The sequence below is a fragment of the Strix uralensis genome, chromosome 15 (assembly GCF_047716275.1).
Source record: "Strix uralensis isolate ZFMK-TIS-50842 chromosome 15, bStrUra1, whole genome shotgun sequence".
Lineage (NCBI taxonomy): Eukaryota > Metazoa > Chordata > Aves > Strigiformes > Strigidae > Strix > Strix uralensis.
Window position 1 is genome coordinate 11475653 of NC_133986.1, and position 20497 is coordinate 11496149.

The 20497-nt window shown below is 59.9% G+C and overlaps 2 protein-coding genes across 4 annotated transcripts; one reads left to right on the top strand and one right to left on the bottom strand.

Annotated features, from left to right (window-relative positions):
- Window positions 1–7523: 7523 nt before the first annotated feature.
- Window positions 7524–10680, top strand: LOC141950442 (pepsin A-like). Its single transcript, XM_074885240.1, has 9 exons — window positions 7524–7579; window positions 7839–7986; window positions 8289–8406; window positions 8610–8728; window positions 8818–9017; window positions 9261–9377; window positions 9494–9665; window positions 10302–10394; window positions 10489–10680. Exons 1-9 carry the CDS (start codon window positions 7524–7526, stop codon window positions 10636–10638), a joined length of 1173 nt encoding a protein of 390 aa, XP_074741341.1. The 3' UTR covers window positions 10639–10680.
- Window positions 10681–11561: 881 nt separating this feature from the next.
- Window positions 11562–19051, bottom strand: VWCE (von Willebrand factor C and EGF domains). 3 transcript variants are annotated; one of them, XM_074885216.1, is made up of 20 exons: window positions 18694–19051; window positions 17595–17689; window positions 17417–17506; window positions 17054–17182; window positions 16843–16959; window positions 16652–16768; window positions 16303–16431; window positions 15885–16225; window positions 15714–15807; window positions 15559–15641; window positions 15295–15382; window positions 15102–15187; window positions 14782–14902; window positions 14239–14324; window positions 13938–14034; window positions 13655–13737; window positions 13382–13472; window positions 13192–13274; window positions 13013–13103; window positions 11562–12401 (listed from the first exon to the last, which is right to left on the bottom strand). In XM_074885216.1, the coding sequence occupies exons 2-20, from the start codon at window positions 17626–17628 to the stop codon at window positions 12025–12027; spliced, it is 2337 nt and encodes a 778-aa protein (XP_074741317.1). In that variant the 5' UTR covers window positions 17629–17689; window positions 18694–19051; the 3' UTR covers window positions 11562–12024. The 3 variants fall into 3 exon arrangements, with proteins under 3 accessions (XP_074741317.1, XP_074741315.1, XP_074741316.1); XM_074885214.1 differs by lacking the exon at window positions 18694–19051 and adding an exon at window positions 18325–18679; XM_074885215.1 differs by lacking the exon at window positions 18694–19051 and adding an exon at window positions 18325–18677 and having other exon boundaries at window positions 15885–16201.
- Window positions 19052–20497: the final 1446 nt, after the last annotated feature.

Sequence of the window (20497 nt, forward strand, 5' to 3'; positions counted from 1 at the left end):
ATAAACTAAGTGGTGTTCAGATTTGTTCTTTGCAATGAAGGAAGAAACAGAAAAATATCCAGTTACATGATAAAGTGTTACCCAGCAATCAAAACTGTGATAAATGGGTATTTTCTGGTTAATGCTGAAGGATGTGCCCATTATCTGTTTACTAGCATCCTTAATTTGTGTAAGAGATGGTTTCAGGTGGTCGTTACGATACATCACACAGTTCCTTAGGCAAAAGACTCAAAGGCCAATATCCAATATACACCGTGAGCAAAAATGGCTTAAAAGGGGTAAGTGTTCAAATTATGCTAAGTACCAAATTTCAAGTGTGCACACCAGCTGAGCTGTTCTGGATCAAGAGCACTTGTGGCTTAGGACAAAACTGGCAGAAAGGAACAAAACATTTTGGTAAGGAGCATTCGGCTACAGAACCAGGTTCTGAAGCAGTTTAGGTCAGTTTGAAGCTGTAATCCAGAAAGTGTTTTGGAGTGAAATGGAAACTTTCCCGAGTCTGCTATCGGTGCAGGACCCCGTTATCGCAGCTGATATTGTTTGCAGCTCCTCAGGCTCCAAAGTGGAGGGTGGCAGTGTAAGACTAGAGAGCAAATTAATGCACAGTCAGTGAAAGGTCAAAAAAAGCCCTCCTCGTGCAAAGTTGATCCTGATGCTTTGTCAAATTTTGCCCTTTGTTCATTATCTGGCCAAGTTTATTTGTGGTTTTGGTTGAATGTTCCTTCTGAGCCCAAGAGTCAAATGAAATTTGGAGTGTTTCCCAATAGAAGGAAAACAATCGATAGTGCTGTTCTTTTTCTCTTTTAATGTGATGCTGTTTGTTTTCAAGACAACATTGTCTGTGTTCCTCATCAGGGAAGGATTCAGACAGCAGAAGAGCCTTTCTCAGAATCCCACCCATCTTTTCGTCGGGAGTTTATTAGAAAACACCATTTCTCACAGCTCTTCTCAGCACTGTGTCACAGACGTACTCCTGGCCGTCTGTCGGCTTGCTGCCTCTCACAGAAGCCACAATCAAACCAGTTCCCTTTCTGTGCTTGCCCTTGTACAACTAGGAAATGTTGTGGTCCACGTGGTCCAGCCGCTATCTAGGCAGCCCAGTCAGAGAGTAACGTTCAGTGATTTAGCAACCACAGACCGAGGCCACCAAAAATGTTAGTGACCACCCAGGATCCCCCACAGCAGGTCAGGAGTGATCATGGCCACCCAGAGGTCCTACCCCAGGAAAAGTTCACCCACCCCCAGCTCAGCAAGGATCAGCCTACATCTCTGGGGGCTTCCTCGATAACTTAATCAAATATTCTTAAATCAAATCGTAGGGGTTTGACACCTCAGGAGCCTCAGACCTCTCTCCTCTCTGCCTTTGTGCCTTTCATCTGACGGTTCTGATAAAGCAACTGTGTGATGTACGATAATATTATGGGAGGGACAGGAAACACCAGGAACAGGGACTGGAAAAAAAAGTTTGCTTCCTTAATCTGCAGGTGTTAAGATAAGGTATATCTCAATAAGGTGATTTTTTTTCAGGCTGAGCTTTTCAACCCTGCACAGATAAAGTTGGGTAAGGCTGTTCCTGAGCTGAGTCAGCAAAGTCCTTTGCCAAAACAGCCTGAAAATTCATATATGGTCCTGTTTGGCCTGGGGGGGTGGGGGGGGAGCCCTATGACAGTTAAATGGTGTAGCCTCATCTCATGCAATTCCCATCGAGGCTTCCAGGCTCCTGGCCACCAGGATTGATCATATAATTTGCAACAGTCTCCCAGCCTTGTGACCGTTGTGTTCCTGACAGGGATCCGCACGCAGGGATTTATTTATTTGCCACTCGGGGCCCATCTTAGAGCCAGGGCAGCTCCTGGAGGTGCCCACCTCCTGTTGTTCGTGATCTAGGATGGCTCAGGGTGTCGTACGAGTTCCCTGCAGCGCATCTCCCGTAGCCTTCAGAGGGACTGTCCCTTCACACACGAATTGTTGCTGATCACTGGAAGCAGCAAAGCTTAAAACACTCCTGTCACCAGTCCGGCACCACCTCAGCCCTTTCTCTGCAGCAGGGGGTCAAGGTCACCACCCAAATCTTCCACCTTTACAGTCAACCACCACCACTTCAACCACCAGCCATCCTCCACCCACCAACCAGCCCACCTGGGGCCACCAGGTGCTTTCTTTTAGTGGTCCTTAAGTCACTGAATGCTGCTGCGTAGCCCAAGCTCATCATAGGCCCAGGTGGAGTCTGTGCACACCAGGAGTCAAATCCAGCCTTGCTTGGACATCGAAACAACAGACGTTAAAATCTTATATTTTTCTGGACACAAGCGTAACTCTTCAGGGATTTTATTGAACAGGAATCCTAACGCAGCCACAGCTGCCTCAGGGAACAGGCAAACCAGAACTAAAAGCCTCCAAATCCAGCCCTCCAGCTGTTTTTCAGCTGCTTTTGGAGAACCCGGTGGGGATCTCCGCATCGTTTGGTGCCCCCTGCCGCCAAGCAGAGCTACAACAGAGCTGGCACCCTCCGCCACCCAGCCCAGGCACCCACCCTGGGCACCCCACAGGCACTGCCTGCTCCCTGCCCTCACCCCTCAGCTGCCTTCTCTGCCGCGGCAGGGATGCAGCAGGGTTGTGTTTTGAGCTCTTCACCGCTTGGTTTTGAGTTCCCTCAGGGTTCCCTGCTCCCTCAGGGGGCAAAAAGCAGATTCTTCCAGGATCTGATGTGTCTTATTCCCTCTAATTCTCTACCAAAGTTGGAAATATCCAGGTCAGCAACCAGCCCTGGCTCCTTTTTGTGCTACAGCCGCTTCCATGACATCCCAAGCTGGCTGCCCTGTCTTTGACAACATGAAGAGCCTGCCAGCCTGTTTGTGCTGCTGATTTCCCCCCTCCAACCCCAGCGCACGAGGCTGGAAGGGCATTAAGTGACAGATCACATCTGCCTCCAAACTCCGAGGGTCTGAGGTTCCCCAGAGGCCTCTGAGAACCGTAATAATAAAAGGGAACCTAGCTGGAAAGGGCTCGGGAAGGAGCTGCAGCCGTGGAGTCACGCTGCCACCAGCGCAGGAAAGCTCAGCGCAGTAGGAAGGGACTAAAATCCATCTATCCTGCCTCAGTCATTTCACACCCTAAAAGTGATTATTTTCCATACTCCCCCATTTCTTTTGTTCTTGACTTTAATGGTGCTAAATGTTTGTTCTGAGATTTTTCTGGTGCTGAATTCCACAACTTCTTCATTCTGTGTATAATGACACATCCAAAAATCAATGCCTGTCCCAGTACAGTTTTTCCTTGACTCCTGGTGATGGGATCTATTGACAGAAGAATGAGCTCATCCTCAAACTTCCCATAATTTGACAAATTATTTCTTTGCATTGAAAAAAATGAAATCCTGAGCCTCAGTGATTACAACTTTGCACATGGAGCTCTGCTTCAGCAACGACTAAAAGCAGTAAAAGATTGGAAAATTAATTTGAGTCTTCACTACATGATACAATCACCAAAATTTGGCCTATAGTTTGGTGTTCAGAAGAGGCCAGCTCACCCAGAGGCCCTTATATCAGCCCAGAAACACAGGACATATCTTTTTGTGCAAAAGAAGCTGCTGCAGCTCCTCCAGTCCCTTTGCTGCTCTGGGCCAGGGAGCTTTAGTTGCTGGCAAACCCATCACTGCCAGGGTGACCAAGTTACAGAATAAAACAAATTATATTTCCCTAACGCTACAAAACAAGTTACATTTCACTAAAACAGTGGTCCTGAGCATGAGGCTTTTCTAGTTTGTTTTTTTGTTTATTTTTTTAATAAAAGGAGAGCATTCAACCCAAACATCCTCTTTGCCCAGAGAGAGGACTGCCGTGAGAGCACAGGTTAGTCCCTGCCTTCTGTGCCTGGAGAGGTTTATGTTATGTCTGAATGTAGTGACTGGAAAAAAAAATAAATTGATAAACAGCTCTTGAAAAACTTGTCATTTTCTCTAACGTTCTGGAAAAAAACCCCAACACTTAGCAGCTCCAAAACAAGGGACACCAAGTTGAAGTGAGGCATGGCAGCGAGTCCAGACTTCAGTTGCTGAAACCCAACTCACTAACATGCTCCGAAGAAAGAATTTAGCACTTGGAATGTTACTGCCCTTCAGCTTTCCATTTCTCAGAGAAGTTTCTCTGCTCGTTACCAAAATCAATGCAGGGTGAGCATCTGTGCAGACGGCCACCTTGGAGGCAGCTCCCCCCACATCCCCTTGCCCCGTGCAGGTACATTCTGCTGAATGAATGTCCCAACTTTTCCCACAGAGGAAAATCCGTCCTGGCGTCACCAGGCCCTTTGTCCCTGCCTGAGGAGAGGAGGCACTTACCGCCCTGCTCCCCCACCGCATCACTCCTCACCCACACCCACCACTTACCTCCCATTCCCCACTGTGGGGCTGGGCCAAGGACCATTTCCACCTTCCAGCAGGACCTTCCTCTCCATCACAAGCTCTCACTGACATGTGCTCATGGCTACTGGCTTTGTGGCTCTCCAGCCACCACCTCCCGCAGCCCACACCGGCTCTCAGGGATCTCCTACGGCGTTATCTTCCCCAGTGTGGAGCACGCGCCAAGCCCAGCAGCTCCTGAGCAGCCTCCCAGGAGGAAGCCTCAGGTCTTAATCCTTGGAAGGCAAATGGGTGGGAAGGTGGGAGCATCAACAGCTCTCCAAACCACCCCCCAAAAGCGCTGCCGTTGAGGGGCCGGGCTCTGCAGGGGTACAGCCTCTGCCTTCCACCAGCACCAAGGTGTGAGGAAGCTTGCGAAGGGCTCCCAGCACAGGGCAATCAAGCAAGAGCCAGGCAAACCAGCAAACCCCAGCTCTGAATCTGCTTTATATACCATTGGGATTTACAGCAGCTGTTCCTAATACCTGCAGCAGCCTGGGCAAATCACCCTGAGCTCCCTGTGTGCTGCAGAGGATGAGGCTTTGCCCAGCAGGAACAGCCTCTTCCCTGCCTGCAGACATGCGGTGTGCTGGGGGAAACAAAAGCAATCTAACAGCCCGTCGGAGCAGTGCTGAGGCGACGAGAGCTTCCCTGCTGAGGGACGTGTCCTCACAGAATCATCTGGGTTGGAAAAGCCCTTGAAGATCATCCAGTCCAACCATGAACCTCACCCTGACCGTTCTCGACTCCACCAGATCCCTCAGCGCTGGGTCAACCCCACTCTTCAACCCCTCCAGGGATGGGGACTCCACCCCTGCCCTGGGCAGCCCATTCCAACGCCCAACAACCCCTTCTGCAAAGAAATACTTCCTAAGAGCCAGTCTGACCCTGCCCTGGTGCAGCTTGAGGCCATTCCCTCTTGTCCTGTCGCTTGTTCCTTGGTTCAAGAGACTCATCCCCCCTCTCTGCACCCTCCTTTCAGGGAGTTGTAGAGGGCCATGAGGTCTCCCCTCAGCCTCCTCTTCTCCAGACTAAGCCCCCCCAGTTCCCTCAGCCACTCCCCATCAGACATGTCCTCAAGCACTCTGCTCCAGTAACCTTTTACAGATAAATGTTTTCCATGTGTAGCACAGCAAGGATGTGTTTGCAGCGAACCAGCCCCTCTGCTAGGGCTGCTCCTGATCTGAGCTGGTATTCATCAAAACACGCTGCTGCCTTGTGTGGAGAGAGGGAGCAAGGCCTGAAGTTGATGCTGTTGCCTAATGTCTGATTTTTTCTGTAGTTTATGGCTACCTGAAGGCACAGGCTGGCTCACGAGGCCGATGGGGAACACAATGCCAAGGCTCCACGCAGGGTTTTCAGGCAGTGGCCTCCTACCAGGTCCAGACTTTCCATTTTGGTGGTCAGCCAAGATCTTTTCTTTTCCAGACCCCCACCCTCAAACTGAAACCATCACATCTTCCCTTTTGCTCAGGGAGAATTAGGTGTTCATCCCTTTTCTCCCAACATCGCCCATCAGATCCTACCAGGTTCTTATTCGTTTCATTCCCCCACTGCAATTTAGCATCTACCCTCAATTCTTTTATTATTCAGAGCTGGGGTGAAACTGGTACCAAGGGAGGAAAGCCAGCTCCTGCCCATATAGTGCCTCTGGGCAGGCTGGTCCCCAACTCACCACAGGGACTGGCTTTGTTTTCCTCCAGGACAAGGTGACCGTGCCGGCAGCCACATCTCACGCACGTGGGGCTGTGACGAATACCGGGCACCTCTGACGCAGCCCAGTGCCGGCGACCTTGGCATTGTTCAATCAGTGGCATCCCAAGCTGGTCTTTCCCTCAGCTGGTCCCAGTTTCACCCCTCAGCGGGTCCCAGTTCCACAGGCAGCCCACGGAGCTGCTCGAGCAGGGCCAGAGGAGGCCACGAAGATGCTCGGGGGGCTGGAGCAGCTCCCCTGTGAGGACAGGCTGAGAGAGTTGGGGGGGTTCAGCTGGAGAAGAGAAGGCTCCAGGGAGACCTTAGAGCGGCCTCCCAGGACTTAAAGGGTCTACAGGAAAGGGGGGAGGGACTCTTGATCAGGGGTGGAGGGATAGGACGAGGGGGTGACGGTTTTAAACTGCCAGAGGGGAGATTTAGATGAGATCTAAGGAAGAAATTCTTCCCTGTGAGGGTGGTGAGGCCCTGGCACAGGTTGCCCAGAGTAGCTGTGGCTGCCCCCTCCCTGGAAGGGTTCAAGGCCAGGTTGGACGGGGCTTTGAGCAACCTGGGCTAGTGGAAGGTGTCCCTGCCCAGGGCAGGGGGGTGGAACTAGATGATCTTTAAGGTCCCTTCCAGCCCAAACCAGTCTGTGATTTGTGATATGAAGCCAGACCCCAGCAGCGCAGTTCCTCTGATGACTCCAGCATGGGGGCAGGGGGTGCAGGCAGGGGGTGCAGGCAGCAGCTGGAGGAGGCCATGGGCTTCCACCCTCCCCACCCAGAGCCCCGGGGCAGACGTTCAGGGACAGGGGTGTTGAGCTAAGAGGAGCTGCCACCTGCAACGGACAAGGCTGGTGAGGAACGGTCATGTTTGCCCATTGGATGTTGGTGCAAGATAAAGCAAATTTACAGAAACTCTGCTCTTCAAAGCAGGGCAGGGACGGTCCAGAGCAGCCCCAGGACCCTCCGGACCACAGTGCTGGGAAAATGTCATCCCCTGTGGTGGCCACCCCGGGCCAGCTAGAGCCAACTGGAAAAGAAATGCTTTTATCTAACGGCGCATGATTTACGCTGCGATTCCTCAGCCACAGTGGGAGGAAATGCCCGGAAATGGCCCCCAGCCAGCCCCACGTCCCCCTCACCAGCCCCCCAGTGCCTCCCGCTCTGGACTCAGAGTAACTGGAAGGTGCTTCTCCCCCAGTCCCAGCCTGCCACAAGCATCCCTGTGCTTTTGACCCCGGTGAAGATGAGAGTCCTCAGCTTGACATTCCCCCTGCCTGCCTTAAGGACGTTGTGATAACTTCCCCTGGAGGCGTTTGCCTTTCTTATCGAGGACGCTGGCCAAACAAGCGTGGCCAGGATATAAGGAGCCAGGTTGGGGCTGGTGGCACACTCAGTGCATCTCTTCACCTTGGTCGCTGTCACCAGTCACCATGAAGCTGCTCCTGCTCCTCAGCTTGGTGGCCATGGCCCAGTGCCTTGCCCTCAGGTGAGCACCGGGGTTTTGGGGTACCCACGCAACCGCTGGTGATCCCCAGCACCCCCAGCAGGGAATGTGGGGGGGGACAACCTGCAGCCTATTGCCATGGCCGAGGCTCCCTGCGGCGAGAACGGGCCCCGGGGTCCCACCCGTGGGGCTATGGGATGGAGCACAGGGCAAGCGCAGTGCAGGGGTACCCACAGCTCCCCCCCCAGAGACGTGTCCCTGCCTGGCTCTGGGTGACGGGTGGGCTCCCCTCTGCCCGCAGGGTCCCTCTGCGGAGGGGGAAGTCCCTGCGGCAGTCACTGCAGGAGCACGGCTTGCTGCAGCACTACCTGAAGCAGCACCCCTACAACCCGGCCACCAAGTACTTCGCCACCAGTGCCTCTGCCGAGCCCCTGCAGAACTACATGGACGTGAGCATGGCGGGGCAGAGGGGTGGCCCGCAGGGCCCTTGGCCCCTTACCCATCCTCCTAGCCTCTTACCTGACCCACTAGACCCTTACCTGCCCCACTAGCCCTTTACCCATTCCCCTAACCCATTACCCATCTTGCTAGCCCCTTACCCATCCCACTAGCCCCTCACCCACTGGTTCCTCACCCATTCCCCTAACCTGTTACCTATCCCACTAGCTCCTTCCCCATCCTGCTAGCCCTTTACCCATCCTGCTAGCCCCTTATCCACCCCACTAATCCCTTACCCATCACTCTTTGACAGAATGAGTACTTTGGCACCATCTCCATCGGTTCCCCAGCCCAGGAGTTCACTGTTATCTTTGACACTGGCTCCTCCAACCTGTGGGTGCCCTCCGTGTACTGCTCCAGCCCGGCCTGCAGTGAGTATCCAGTGGCCCCGTGGCCACTGGGCAAGGAGTGAAGGCAGGGGAAGCCCTGGGTTTTGCCAGGGAGGGGCTGGGAGCTGAGGACGGCTCTGCCCTGTCTCTCCTGAGGGACGTTGGACGATGGGAGAAGCCTGGAGGAGCTTCCTCGGTCCCCAAGGGCAGGACAGACCCTGACTCTCTCCCTTCCATCCCCTCAGCGAACCACAACCGCTTCAACCCAGCCGACTCCTCCACCTTCATCGGCACCAACGATAGCGTCGAAATCGCCTATGGCACCGGCAGCATGACTGGCATCTTGGGCTATGACACCGTCACAGTAAGACACCAGCCCCCTCCAACCCCTGGGAGCGGGGACACCAGGGCACTTCCCGCCTAAACCAAACCCTTCTTCCTCTCCCCAACCAGGTTGCAGATATCGAAGTTCTCAACCAGATTTTCGGGCTGGCTGAGACCGAGCCCGGTGATTTCTTCTACTACGTGCCCTTTGATGGCATCCTGGGGCTGGCTTTCCCAAGCATCGCCTCCTCCGGAGCCACCCCTGTTTTTGACAACATGATGAAGGAAGGACTTGTTGCCCAGGATCTCTTCTCCGTCTACCTGAGCAAGTAAGCCCCGGCCGGAGCCACCCAGCCCTCAACAAGGATTTTTTTCCTGTTTTTGTCCCACCGGGGCTGGCTCCGACACCGTTCCCCAGCAGCACGACTTCCCGTGACTCCCGGGGAGGTGACTCACCATCGCTGGCAGCGGCACAAGCACAGGAGGATGGTGGCAAAGCCCCCCTCAGTGGCGGCACTGCCAGCGGCATGGTGGCGGGCTGGGACCCCCACTTGACAGCTCCCCCCTTGCAGGAACGGGCAGAGTGGCAGCTTCGTCCTCTTCGGCGCCATCGATTCCTCCTACACCACCAACGGCATCTCCTGGATCCCCCTCTCTGCTGAAACCTACTGGCAGATCACCATGGACAGGTAATCCCAGCACAGCCCGTGGGCTCGGTGACACCCCTTGCCCTCCAGCTGCTCTTTTTGGGGGTGCAGCCCCTCGTCCCATGCCCGGGAGCCTCACCCTGTGCCCCTCTCCCCAGCGTCTCCATTGGCGGGCAGGTCGTTGCTTGCTCTGCTGGCTGCCAGGCCATCGTGGACACAGGCACCTCGCTGCTGGCTATGCCCAACTCAGCCCTCAACAACCTCCTGAACGCCTTCGGTGCCAGCTCCAACGGCCAGGTGAGGCCCCAGGGGAGCACACAGGACTTACCCGTCCCTCTTTCCCCTCACGACAAAAAGGCCATTGAATGACTCGAGCGTGTCCAGAGAAGGGCAATGGAGCTGGTGCAGGGTCTGGAGCACAGGTCTGATGGGGAGCGGCTGAGGGAACTGGGGGGGTTTAGTCTGGAGAAGAGGAGGCTGAGGGGAGACCTCATCACCCTCTACAACTCCCTGAAAGGAGGGTGCAGAGAGGGGGGATGAGTCTCTTGAACCAAGGAACAAGTGACAGGACAAGAGGGAATGGCCTCAAGCTGCGCCAGGGCAGGGTCAGACTGGCTCTTAGGAAGTATTTCTTTGCAGAAGGGGTTGTTGGGCGTTGGAATGGGCTGCCCAGGGCAGGGGTGGAGTCCCCATCCCTGGAGGGGTTGAAGAGTGGGGTTGACCCAGCGCTGAGGGATCTGGTGGAGTTGAGAACGGTCAGGGTGAGGTTCATGGTTGGACTGGATGATCTTCAAGGGCTTTTCCAACCCAGATGATTCTGGGATTCTGTGACTTGGGGGACTTCTGGGGCTCTGCTGGGTGCCCAGCTGGATCCCGCGGCTGCTCCATGGTCCCCACTGCTCCCTGGAGTACATGAGCCCTCCTGAGGTGGCCGCTGACCCCCCCTTGCCCCCGTTTCCCCCCCAGATCAGCTGTGAGGCTGTCAGCAGTCTGCCCGACGTCGTCTTCTACCTCAATGGCCAAGGCTTCCCTGTGCCACCCAGTGCCTACGTGCTGCAGGTGAGCATCCCACCGGGGAGGGGGGGACTGGGGGGGCTCGGGGTGGGGGGGTCCAGCAGCTGATACCCACCATCCACCGTGTCCTTGGCTGCAGAGCAACGGGTACTGCAGCCTCGCCTTCCAAGGCATGAACATCCCCACCGAGTCGGGCGAGCTCTGGATCCTGGGGGACGTCTTCATCCGCGAGTACTACGTCATCTTCAACAGGGCCAACAACATGGTGGGGCTGTCCCCGCTGCCCTGAGCTGCGCCTTAGGGCTGGAACCAGGGCCAGGTAGCCCATCCTGCTGCCCTGGTGGCTCCACCTTGGTGCCTGGCACTCCTGACCCTTGCCCAACACTCCCATCCCCTCTTGCCACCGCCACTGAGCATAATAAAGCTGTGGACGAGCTCCCTTGTGTCACGTCTCTCTGGGAAGGGCTGGCTCCATCATCCCAGTGCTGCCACCATGGCCCTGGGTGTGGACCCCGATGATGCCCCGCAAACCCCTCCACCGCAGCCCCAAAGAGCCCCAGGCTGCCCGGGCCACCAACCAGGCCCCAGGGCCACTGCTCTCCATCCCCACGGGCCATGCTGGGAGGTGGCTGTGGCTACTGGTGGCCAGGTGGGCCAGAGAAGGACCACGAGGATGGGAGCACAGCTGCGGCTCTGCCAGCATCCCACACCCACTTTTTTGGGGTGAAACGGTGCCTGTTGTGGCGCTGGGTCCCAAATTGGTGCTGGGAGGGGGGAGGAACTTTGTGCCACTAAGCACCATCTCTCCGTGCCGGATAAACCCCTGTGGTGCTGCCGGGAGCCATGGCCCTGGTTTGTCACCATCTCCCAGGGTAGAGCAGCCTCAGCACCTCGCAAACGTTTCCCAGGACCTGACACTTCTCACTCGGGTCAAACCCCTGGAAAGTCTCGACTAGGAGCTGCCAAAATGTGGCACCAGCTCCCCGCCACCCCCCCCCAACCCCCTTTTCCCCCCCAGCTCAGCTCCAACCAGGCTCCTGCCACGGGGGCAGGACACGTCCCTCTTGTCCCCAAACCCTGCTCAGAGAGAGCTGAAAACCTCCAGCACTCCCCACATCATCCGGGGGGGGGGGGCATGCACCCCAAAGCCCCCCCCGCAGCAAGGGGAAGCCCCAGGGCTGGCCAGGTGCAAGAAGGAGGAGGGGGACGGGGTATAAATACCAGGGTGACTTTATTGGGGGGAAAGGGGAGGGGGGGACACAGCTCACCCCCTCCCCACGCCAGGGGCAGTTCCCAGCCCAGGGGTGCGTGCTGCAAGTGGGGGCTGGCTCGGGGCACCCCAGCCCAGCCAGGAGCAGCTCCCAGCCCCCCATTCTGCACCCAGAGAGCCGGGGAGGTGCGAGGCTGGGGGGGGGGGGGGGGGGCGGGGGGGCTGGTCCTGCACCCCCAGTCTTGCCTCATCTGGGGGGCCCCAGCCCCCCCAGGGCAGATGGGGTCCGTGTCCACGCACCCATGGGAGTGGGGATGGTGTCACCCACCCTGTTCTGCTTGGCACCCCCTCCCCAGCCACCCACCACCCCGGGAGGGGCCTGGTGGGCCAGGCCTGCTGGTCCTGTAGATCCCCTCGTCCTCCTCTTCTTCATCCTCTGTGCCAGGCACACATGGCACCTGGACCTTAGGGAACCGTGTGCCCGCCGGGGCTCTCCCCGCTGGCCGGTGGCACGACAGAGGGGTCCACGTCCCCAGGGGGCCCCTGAGCCTCGGGGCTCGAGCTGGGGGTGCCTGTGGGGGCTGCAGCCTCTGAGGGGGTGTCAGGGGGCAGTGCGGCTGTCAATGGGTGCCCAGGAGGGCTCAGCATGGTCAGAGGGGGCTCCTCAGCCCCTGTGCTCCCTGGAGAGGGGCCGAGGGGGGATGTGTTGGGGAGCAGGAGCTGGGCCAGGCGGTGGCGGGGGGTCTGAGTCGATGGGGGGCTGGGGGTGCTGGTAGGGGGTTCCTCGTGGGATGGGGACAAGGACAAGTCGCCGCTCTGCAGCAGGAGCCGGACGTCTGTGGCTAACGGAGAGATGCTTTCAGTTAGCACCCACCTCTCCCCTGGGACCCCCCACCCCACCCCAACCTGCATCCAGAGAAGGGCAACGAAGCTGGTGCAGGGTCTGGAGCACAGGTCTGATGGGGAGCGGCTGAGGGAACTGGGGGGGTTTAGTCTGGAGAAGAGGAGGCTGAGGGGAGACCTCATCACCCTCTACAACTCCCTGAAAGGAGGGTGCAGAGAGGGGGGATGAGTCTCTTGAACCAAGGAACAAGCGACAGGACAAGAGGGAATGGCCTCAAGCTGCGCCAGGGCAGGGTCAGACTGGCTCTTAGGAAGTATTTCTTTGCAGAAGGGGTTGTTGGGCGTTGGAATGGGCTGCCCAGGGCAGGGGTGGAGTCCCCATCCCTGGAGGGGTTGAAGAGTGGGGTTGACCCAGCGCTGAGGGATCTGGTGGAGTTGAGAACGGTCAGGGTGAGGTTCATGGTTGGACTGGATGATCTTCAAGGGTTTTTCCAACCTTGATGATTCTGGGATTCTGTGATTCTGGGGGCACCCAACCACCCCAGCTGTGTCCCGCAGGGCAGGGGGGCACAAGCCAGACTTTATCCCAGCGTCTGGGCATCCCCGTTACCTTGGCAGGGCGGGCAGCAGGCAGGGGGCAGTGCGGCGAGCTCTGCGCAGGAGGGGGGACACAGCCTCTTCTCGCAGCTCACCTCGCCAAGCTGGCAGCGAGGGGCAAAAATCGGGGTGAGCCACCCGCCGCCATCCCCTTTGCCACCGGCACGGGCACCCCACGGGCACCCCGCTCACCTGGCAGGTACAGCGGGTGCAGGGTTGTCCCTCGGGGGTGAAGGTCTGGCCGTTCACCACCTTCCTCCCCTGGTAGTTGCAGTCTGCGGGGAGTGAGGCAGCACTCAGCAGGTGGTGGTGGTGATGGGGGGTCACCAGGTGGGGGGACAGGACCCCCTGGTCCACCCCCACCCCCTTTCCCAGCTCCTACCGTTACAGACAGGGCAGCACTCGCCCTCGGGGTGGAAGGGGTAGGTGCAGAAGATGGCACAGTCCACGGGCGAGCAGGCCACCGAGCCCAGCTGCGAGAGACGGGAGAGACGCGCGAGGGCCGGGCGTTAGCGCCTGCCGGGGTGGGCTGGGGTAAAGGGGGCAGCCCCGAAACACCCGGGAGCTTTTTCCTGCAACGGAGGAAAAAACTGGGGCTCAGCCCACGGGGCAGGAGCCGAAAAATACATTTCGCGATCCCCGGTGCAGCCCTCACCAGGCAGATGCAGCTGAGACAGGGGTCCAGGACGGAGGGGAAGGTCTCATTGTTGTAGAAAATCCTTCCCATGTAGGTGCAGCCTGTAGGGAGGAGAGGGGCACTTATGGTCCCCAGGTGGTTTGGGGACCCTTGGGAGACCTCACTGCTTGAGCCCAGGCTTGGTGGCTCTGGCTCTGCCCAGGACCGCAGGCAGGGAACACAGAGGGGGTGCAGAGGGGGATGCAGAGGGGGGCACAGAAGGCCCAGCAACCTTCTGAAAAGCACCCACCACCCCCATCACCTGCCGAGCAGTCGGGGCAGCACTGCCCGGGGATGCGGATGGGGTAGGGACACGTCTCCACGCAGTCCGTCCTCTTGCAGCTCACCGAACCATCTGCCTGCAGGGGAGAAGCACTTGACAGAGACCTTGGGCTGCCCAAAACCGCGGGGTTTAAAGCCCACAAAGCCGGGGAGCTGCTGGGGAGCTGCCAGGGACCACGGCCACGAGCAGCCCGGCATCCCGAGGGAAGGAGGGGGGCCAGGAGCCGTGCGCTGGGGCAGGGGCAGGTAGGAGGAGTGAAGCAGAGCAGGTTCTCATTCACCTGGCAGATGCATAACTCACAGGGATCGCCCGGAGACCAGATCTGTCCGATGGGAAACTCCACCCCGTTATCGTCCACAAAGCAACCTGGGAGTGGCGGGGACGGGACCCGGGGGGACATAGACACCCCCAGCCTGTCACCCTCCTGCTGCACCGCTGGACTTGTGTGTGGTTGCCACCCCGTGCCCGCTGCCCACCTCCAAACCCCGTGGCTGTGCAGTCCCCCCAAGGCCCTGCCGGACCCTGTGCACCTCCACATCCAGATCTCCCACTTTCCCCTGCTCTCCCTGTCCCCAGGTGTCCCCTAAATCCCATCCTCCCTGTGCTCAGGTATTTCCAACCTCCCACCCTCCCCATACCCCAGTGTCCCCCACATCCCGCCCTGCCCATCCCCAGATGTCCCCCCCCAGCCTGTCCTCACTGTCTCCCACATCCCACCCTCCCCATCCCCAAGTGTCCCCCACATCCTGTCCTCCCTGTCCCCTAGCTGTCCCCCTCCATCCCACCCTGCCCATCCCCCCAGTACCCCCCAGCGTGGTCTCACCGGCAGGGGGGGCTGGGGGGTCCCGGCAGGTGAAGCAGCACTGCCCGGGGCCGAGGTGCTGCTGGTGCTGTGGGCAGTCCAGCATGGGGCACGGGGCGAAGGAGCACTCCACCTCACCCCCCTGGGGACACAGGGACACATCACCCGCAGGGACACGTCACCCGCTGGCCCCCACAGCCAGACACAGCCCCGTACCCTCCCATCTTGCCTCAGCCCCAAGCAAAGGCTGGATTCCCCCCCGCCATCCCCATCAGGATGATGCCTGGAGCATCCTTGGGGATCCCCAACCCTGGGGACCCCTCTGGCCCCCCAGGACCTACCCGGCAGATGCAGGTGGTGCAGTCATCCCCATCCAGGCTGAACCGGGCACCATGGGCGTACGTGTGGCCCCGAAAACTGCATTTTGCTGGGGAGGAGCGAGGCAGCAGGGTTGGGAAGTGAAGCGTGGTCCCTGCTGACCCCCCACCCCAAAACCCCATCGCCAAGGGTTGGGGGGGAGCCCGGGGGACCCACCTGGCTGGCAGGAGCAGCAGTCAGCTGGCGAGGTGCTGGGGCAGGAGCCCGGGGGGCACTCGGGGGTGATGCAGGAGACGTTCCCAGCCTACAGAAGAGAGTGTGGGGCTGCAACGGGGCAGCCGAGGGGCGACGCACCCGCTCCCCGATACCGGGGCATCGTGCTGCCCCAGCACATCCCGCTTCATTGCCTCAAAGATACATCCCAGGGATGTTTTTTTTGGAGGGGGGGGATGCTCCCACCCCAGGATGGCGCGGGCTCACCAGGCAGACGCAGACGGTGCAGTTCCCGTCGGATGGGGAGAAGACGTCGCCCTCAGCCCGAGTCACCCCATCGTGCAGGCAGCCTGCGAGGCAGGAGGGTTAAGGGGGGGCTGCCCCAGGGTGTTGGGGTTGTTGTGGGGGGGTCTGGGGTTTACCTGTGCAACTGGGGCAGCAGCTCCCAGCCGGGGCGGGCAGTGGGTGAGAGCAGGACACGGGGCAGCTGACGGCCTCGCAGAGCACTCGTCCTCCCTGCGAGGGCACACACCAGCTCAGCCCGATGTCAGGCTGGTGTGGCAGGGAGAGGTGGGGGGAAGAGGGGTGCTTACTTGGCAGGTGCAGCTCCGGCACCCCGACTCCATCCAGCGAGCTCCAGGCTCCCGGGGAGCCCCCCAGTACCAACAGCGAGGAGCTGAGGGAGTGGAGGTACCAGGGGCTCCCACGGCACGTGAGGATGGTTCAGTGGTTGGGGTGGGGGAGGAGGAAGGGAGTTGGGTGCCAGGAGCTGCAGCAGGGAGGTGGGGTGAGGGGGAGCCCCTGGGGACAAGGAGGGGTCCCCCAGAGCCGGGAGGAAGCAGAACGAGGGTGGGCGGATGCTGCAGGGACTGAAGGATGGGTGACGGGGCCAGGATGGATTTGGGGTAGCCTAGGAAGGAAGGAACAGACAGCACTTAGGGCAGGCAGGGAGCTGGGAGCATCCCACTCCACTCCACTCCCCTCTCTGGGCCCGGAGAAGGAGCAGGGTACCTTCACAGGAGACCCTGTCACTGCCGAGCCGGTAGCCGGGGCGGCAGGAGCAGAGGTAGCTGCCCGGCGTGTTGTGGCAGGCATGCTGGCAAGCTCGGCGCTCTCCCGGCCGCCGGCATTCGTTGACATCTGAGGGACACAGGGACTCATCAGTACCCCGGGGCGGGAGATGCTGCACCCCGGGAAATAGCTCAAGGGGGACCCTGGCACACCAAGCTGTCCCCTCCAGCATGGCCCACACAAGGATGGGGACAAGGCGGTGGCAGCGGGGTGACGGGCTCAATAGCCACCTCTGTCTCCTGGATTTCATAGCGTGGGAAGGGAAGGGGGGCCGGCGCACAGTGCTCACCCACGCAGGAGTGCCGGTTGCCGTGGAGGTGGTAGCCAGGCCGGCAGGAGCAGCGGTAGCTGCCGATGCTGTTCTTGCAGCGGTGCTGGCACGGCGTGGCCAGGCACTCGTCCGTATCTGGTGGGGGCAAGAGGCTGAGGGTCAGGAGTCCTGGGTAGCCCCTGCTTGTGCCCCCATTTGCCCCCACGCACCCTGGCAGCTGTGGCGGTCAGCGGAGAGCTGCATGCCGGGGCCACACTCACAGACAAAGCCACCCTCGGTGTTGACGCAGAGACCTTCGCAGGCAGCACTCAGGCACTCGTCAATATCTGGGGGGGGGAGTGGGGAGAGCTGGAGATGGGGGGCCACCGCCACCTCTGGGACCCCCCTCACACACATTGGGACCTCCCCACCACAGCTCACCAGTGCAGCGGATGCCGTTGGCCGTCTCCACCATGGAGAAGCCGAGGGGGCAGACGCGGGCCACCTCCTGGCACCCGCCGTGGTTACAGGAGAGGTCACAGCCGTACTCCCCACATGTCCCCGGTGGCTCTGAAACACGGACAGAGGGTCCGCAGGGCACCGACACCACCCCAGCACGCACCCAACCTCCCCGGACCCCCCCCCCCACCAGGGACCGCACCCTGCCCCAGGAGCACCCGTACCCTGGCTAGGGATGGGGACCACGCTGGGGGATGCGACAAGGAGAGGTGGCAGGGAGCAGCGTGCCCTGCTAGGAAAGGCCGGGGATCCCGGTTTTCGGCACGGCCGGGAGCGGGTGGTTACCTGGGCAGGTGATGCCCTGCTCTCCATTCGGGCACGAGCAGAGGTTGGGGGCGATGCACAAGCCACTGCCGCAGCCAAAGGAGCAAAGCGCTGCAGGGAGAGGGGGGGGACAGGCAGCAGTCAGGAGGGCAGGGACTCCCCCCTCCCCATGCACCCCCTCCCCGAGGCCGTTACTCACGCAGGGTGCACTGCCCGCTGCCTGGAGACAGCATCCACCCGGGGCAACATCCGCTGCCGAAGCCCGAGAAGCAGACGTGGGGCCCCACGCGGCGCCTGCGCCGGGGAGGAGAGGCTGAGGCCACCCTACCCCGAGCCCCCAGGGCAGAGCGAAGGGCCTGGGGGAGCTCCTCACCCCCCCGCACCCCCAGAACACAAGGATAGGGGGGACACACAGGAGCGGTCACGCCGTGCCTGTGGTCACCCCATGCCGGGTGGCAGAGCACAGAGTCGATCCAGGGAGAGGCAGACACAGGATGAACCAGGGTGCAGCGTGACCCCAAAATAAGGTGGGACAGAGAGAGGGGATCGTGCCCAGCTCACCCAAACACCCCAACACGCGGTGACAGAGGCGGAATGTCCCCCAGCAGGACAAGGGGCAGGAGGATACGGATGCTGGGGAGCAGGACCCCTGCGAGGGTCACACTCCCATGATCCCGGTCAATCCCCCCTGGGGGCAGAGGGAGGGACGCGGGGGGGTGCCAGCCCCTCCAGCTGGGATGGGACACACGGCCGGAGCCCCGGGGGGGGCAGCTGAGGGGGTGGATGGCCGGAGCTCGGCAGGACACGGGGCAGATGGCCGGAGCTTGGCATGGCACGGCACGACACGCTGCCATCCCCAGGTGTAGCTGGGAGAGGGAGAAGGACAAAATAAAAAAAAAATAACAAAAAAAAGGGGGGGACATGGCTACCTCTCCACAGCAAAGCTGGCCGGCTTCTTCCTCCCGGGGTACACCCTGCCCTGGCCGCCCGGGAGGAACAGGGACACACAGGCAGCTTGAAAGAGCAGCTCGACCAACATGACAGGCGGCTGTGGCCGGCGGCACGCTCCCAGCGCCTGCCTTCCTGCCTGCCTTCCTGCCTGCCTCGGCGGCACGGGCGCCTACCGCATGCTGGCCCTTGGCCCTGCTCCTCCTCCCGCCCGCCGGGCCGGGAACAATGCGGGGGGTGGAGGGAGGCGAGAGCGGGGAGCGCTGCGGGGGGAAGCCGTCGGCACCCGGCTCTCCACCCACCCACCCAACCCCGACACGGGGGGACGCGTTGGCCGCGGGGATGCTCACCCCAAGGCTGGTTCGCTTGGCCGAGGCGAGCGGCTTCATCCCCGGGCCATGAGCGTGGTGGCGGCTTGAAGACGTAGGGCTGGGGCAGGGAGGGGTCCCCAATACGGCGGGAAGCAGCAGCAAGAGTGTCTCCCCCTTCTCTCCTTTCCCACATCTGGCAAAGCTCCGGCATGGCCTCTCCCCACCCCTCCTCCTCCTCCTGGCGGCACTGGGCCGCCTTCCCAGCCCTGCACAGGGACCCACCAAAGAGGAGCACGCAGCAGATAAAGGGGCCAAAGTGGAGCCGGGATAGTGGGGTGCACCCGGCAGGGAGAGGGGCGTGGGATGCTGCAGCACAGCGGTCACCCCCCAGCCAAAACCCCCCCCTCACCCCGGCCCCTCAACCCTTCCCAGGCTGGGGGCTGAAGCGAAGGTCACAGGCAGGTAAATGATTTATACCAGGGAGCAAAGGGCTGCAGCCTCCTCAGAGAGGGAGCGACTCGCAGCCTCCAGTTCCCCATCCAGCATGGATTTCCCCCAAAATTATCGATTTTCCCCTGCTCAAGGCTTGGGGTCACCCAGCACCCACCTTTCCCTGCAGCATCACCCCCTGCATGCTTTGAAATACAAGTTACGGGGTGCTGGGTGGGGGGAAAACGCTGGGTTTAGGGGTGCAGGACCCCCCAAGTGCAGCTGGTTTGGGGGCGGGGGGGCGGAGGGAAACATGAATCCCCGGGTTTGGGGGGACACGACCCCAGCCCTGGCCCTGGGGAAGTGGCTGCACAAACAGGGCTGGAGTATGGCCAGTGGCACGGGATAAACACCCAGCCCTGCCCCAGCCGGCAGCGTTCCTCGCCCATTAAAAAAAAAAAAAAAAAAAAAAATTAAAAGGGGAGGCTGCCAGCATCACACCAGCACCAGCATCCCCAATTCGGCAGGGGAAGGAGCAGTGTGCCGCTCTCCGCAGGCTAGTGCTCCCCGGGACCCCCCAATTTTGGTGAGAAACGAAAAAACCAAGCAGCTCCGGGCAGGCAAACACAAAGCCCAAACACCCGAGCGACTAAAACCAGCGTGAACACGCCGTCCAGACTCACTGCAAAGGGTCAGAGTTTGCTTCCCCCAGTCTTAAACAACCTCTCTGGGCAGAGCTATGGCCAAATATAGCCTTCTGCCTGCGACCTCCTCCGAGAAACCGAGACTTGCAGGAGCCTGAGGATGCTTTCGGCACGAGCTTGGCCTTCAGGACAGCGGCCACCTCCTGCCGCTGCAGAAAGGGGGTTTGGGGGAAAAAAAAAAAAATCTGTGTTGACACCAGCCTGCCCAGGATGGGACACGGGGGGTTTGTGGGATCTCAACAGGGTGGGTTACGAACAGGGCTCGCACACAGAGCCACGGAGAAGCTAAGGAGGAGGAGGAGGAGGAAGGTGGTGGTTGGGGATGACTCTGCCACCCTCACGCGTATTTCTGGCAGCAGCGAGCCAGGGGCAGCCCCCGGCTTGGACAATTTACAGCGTAAGTAAACAAATGGAGAGCGGGAGGATAATTATTAATCTGTAAGCGACGCACAGAGAACTGCAGCCCCGCGGGGAGGGAAGCGCTCCCCGGGCAGCCCCGCTGTGCTTGGGGATGGGGGGTGGCAGAGGGGGGTCTGTGGAGCCAGAATTACTCTCAGCGTGATCCCCTGGGCAGGGAGGATTTTTCAGCAGGGAGGATATTCAGGAGCCCTGAGATATCAGCACTAGGCTACAGCAAGAGGCGAAACTATGATTTCTTAGTCAAAAAAACCCAAAAAGCCATAAAAACGCATCTGGAAAGCAGACATGCA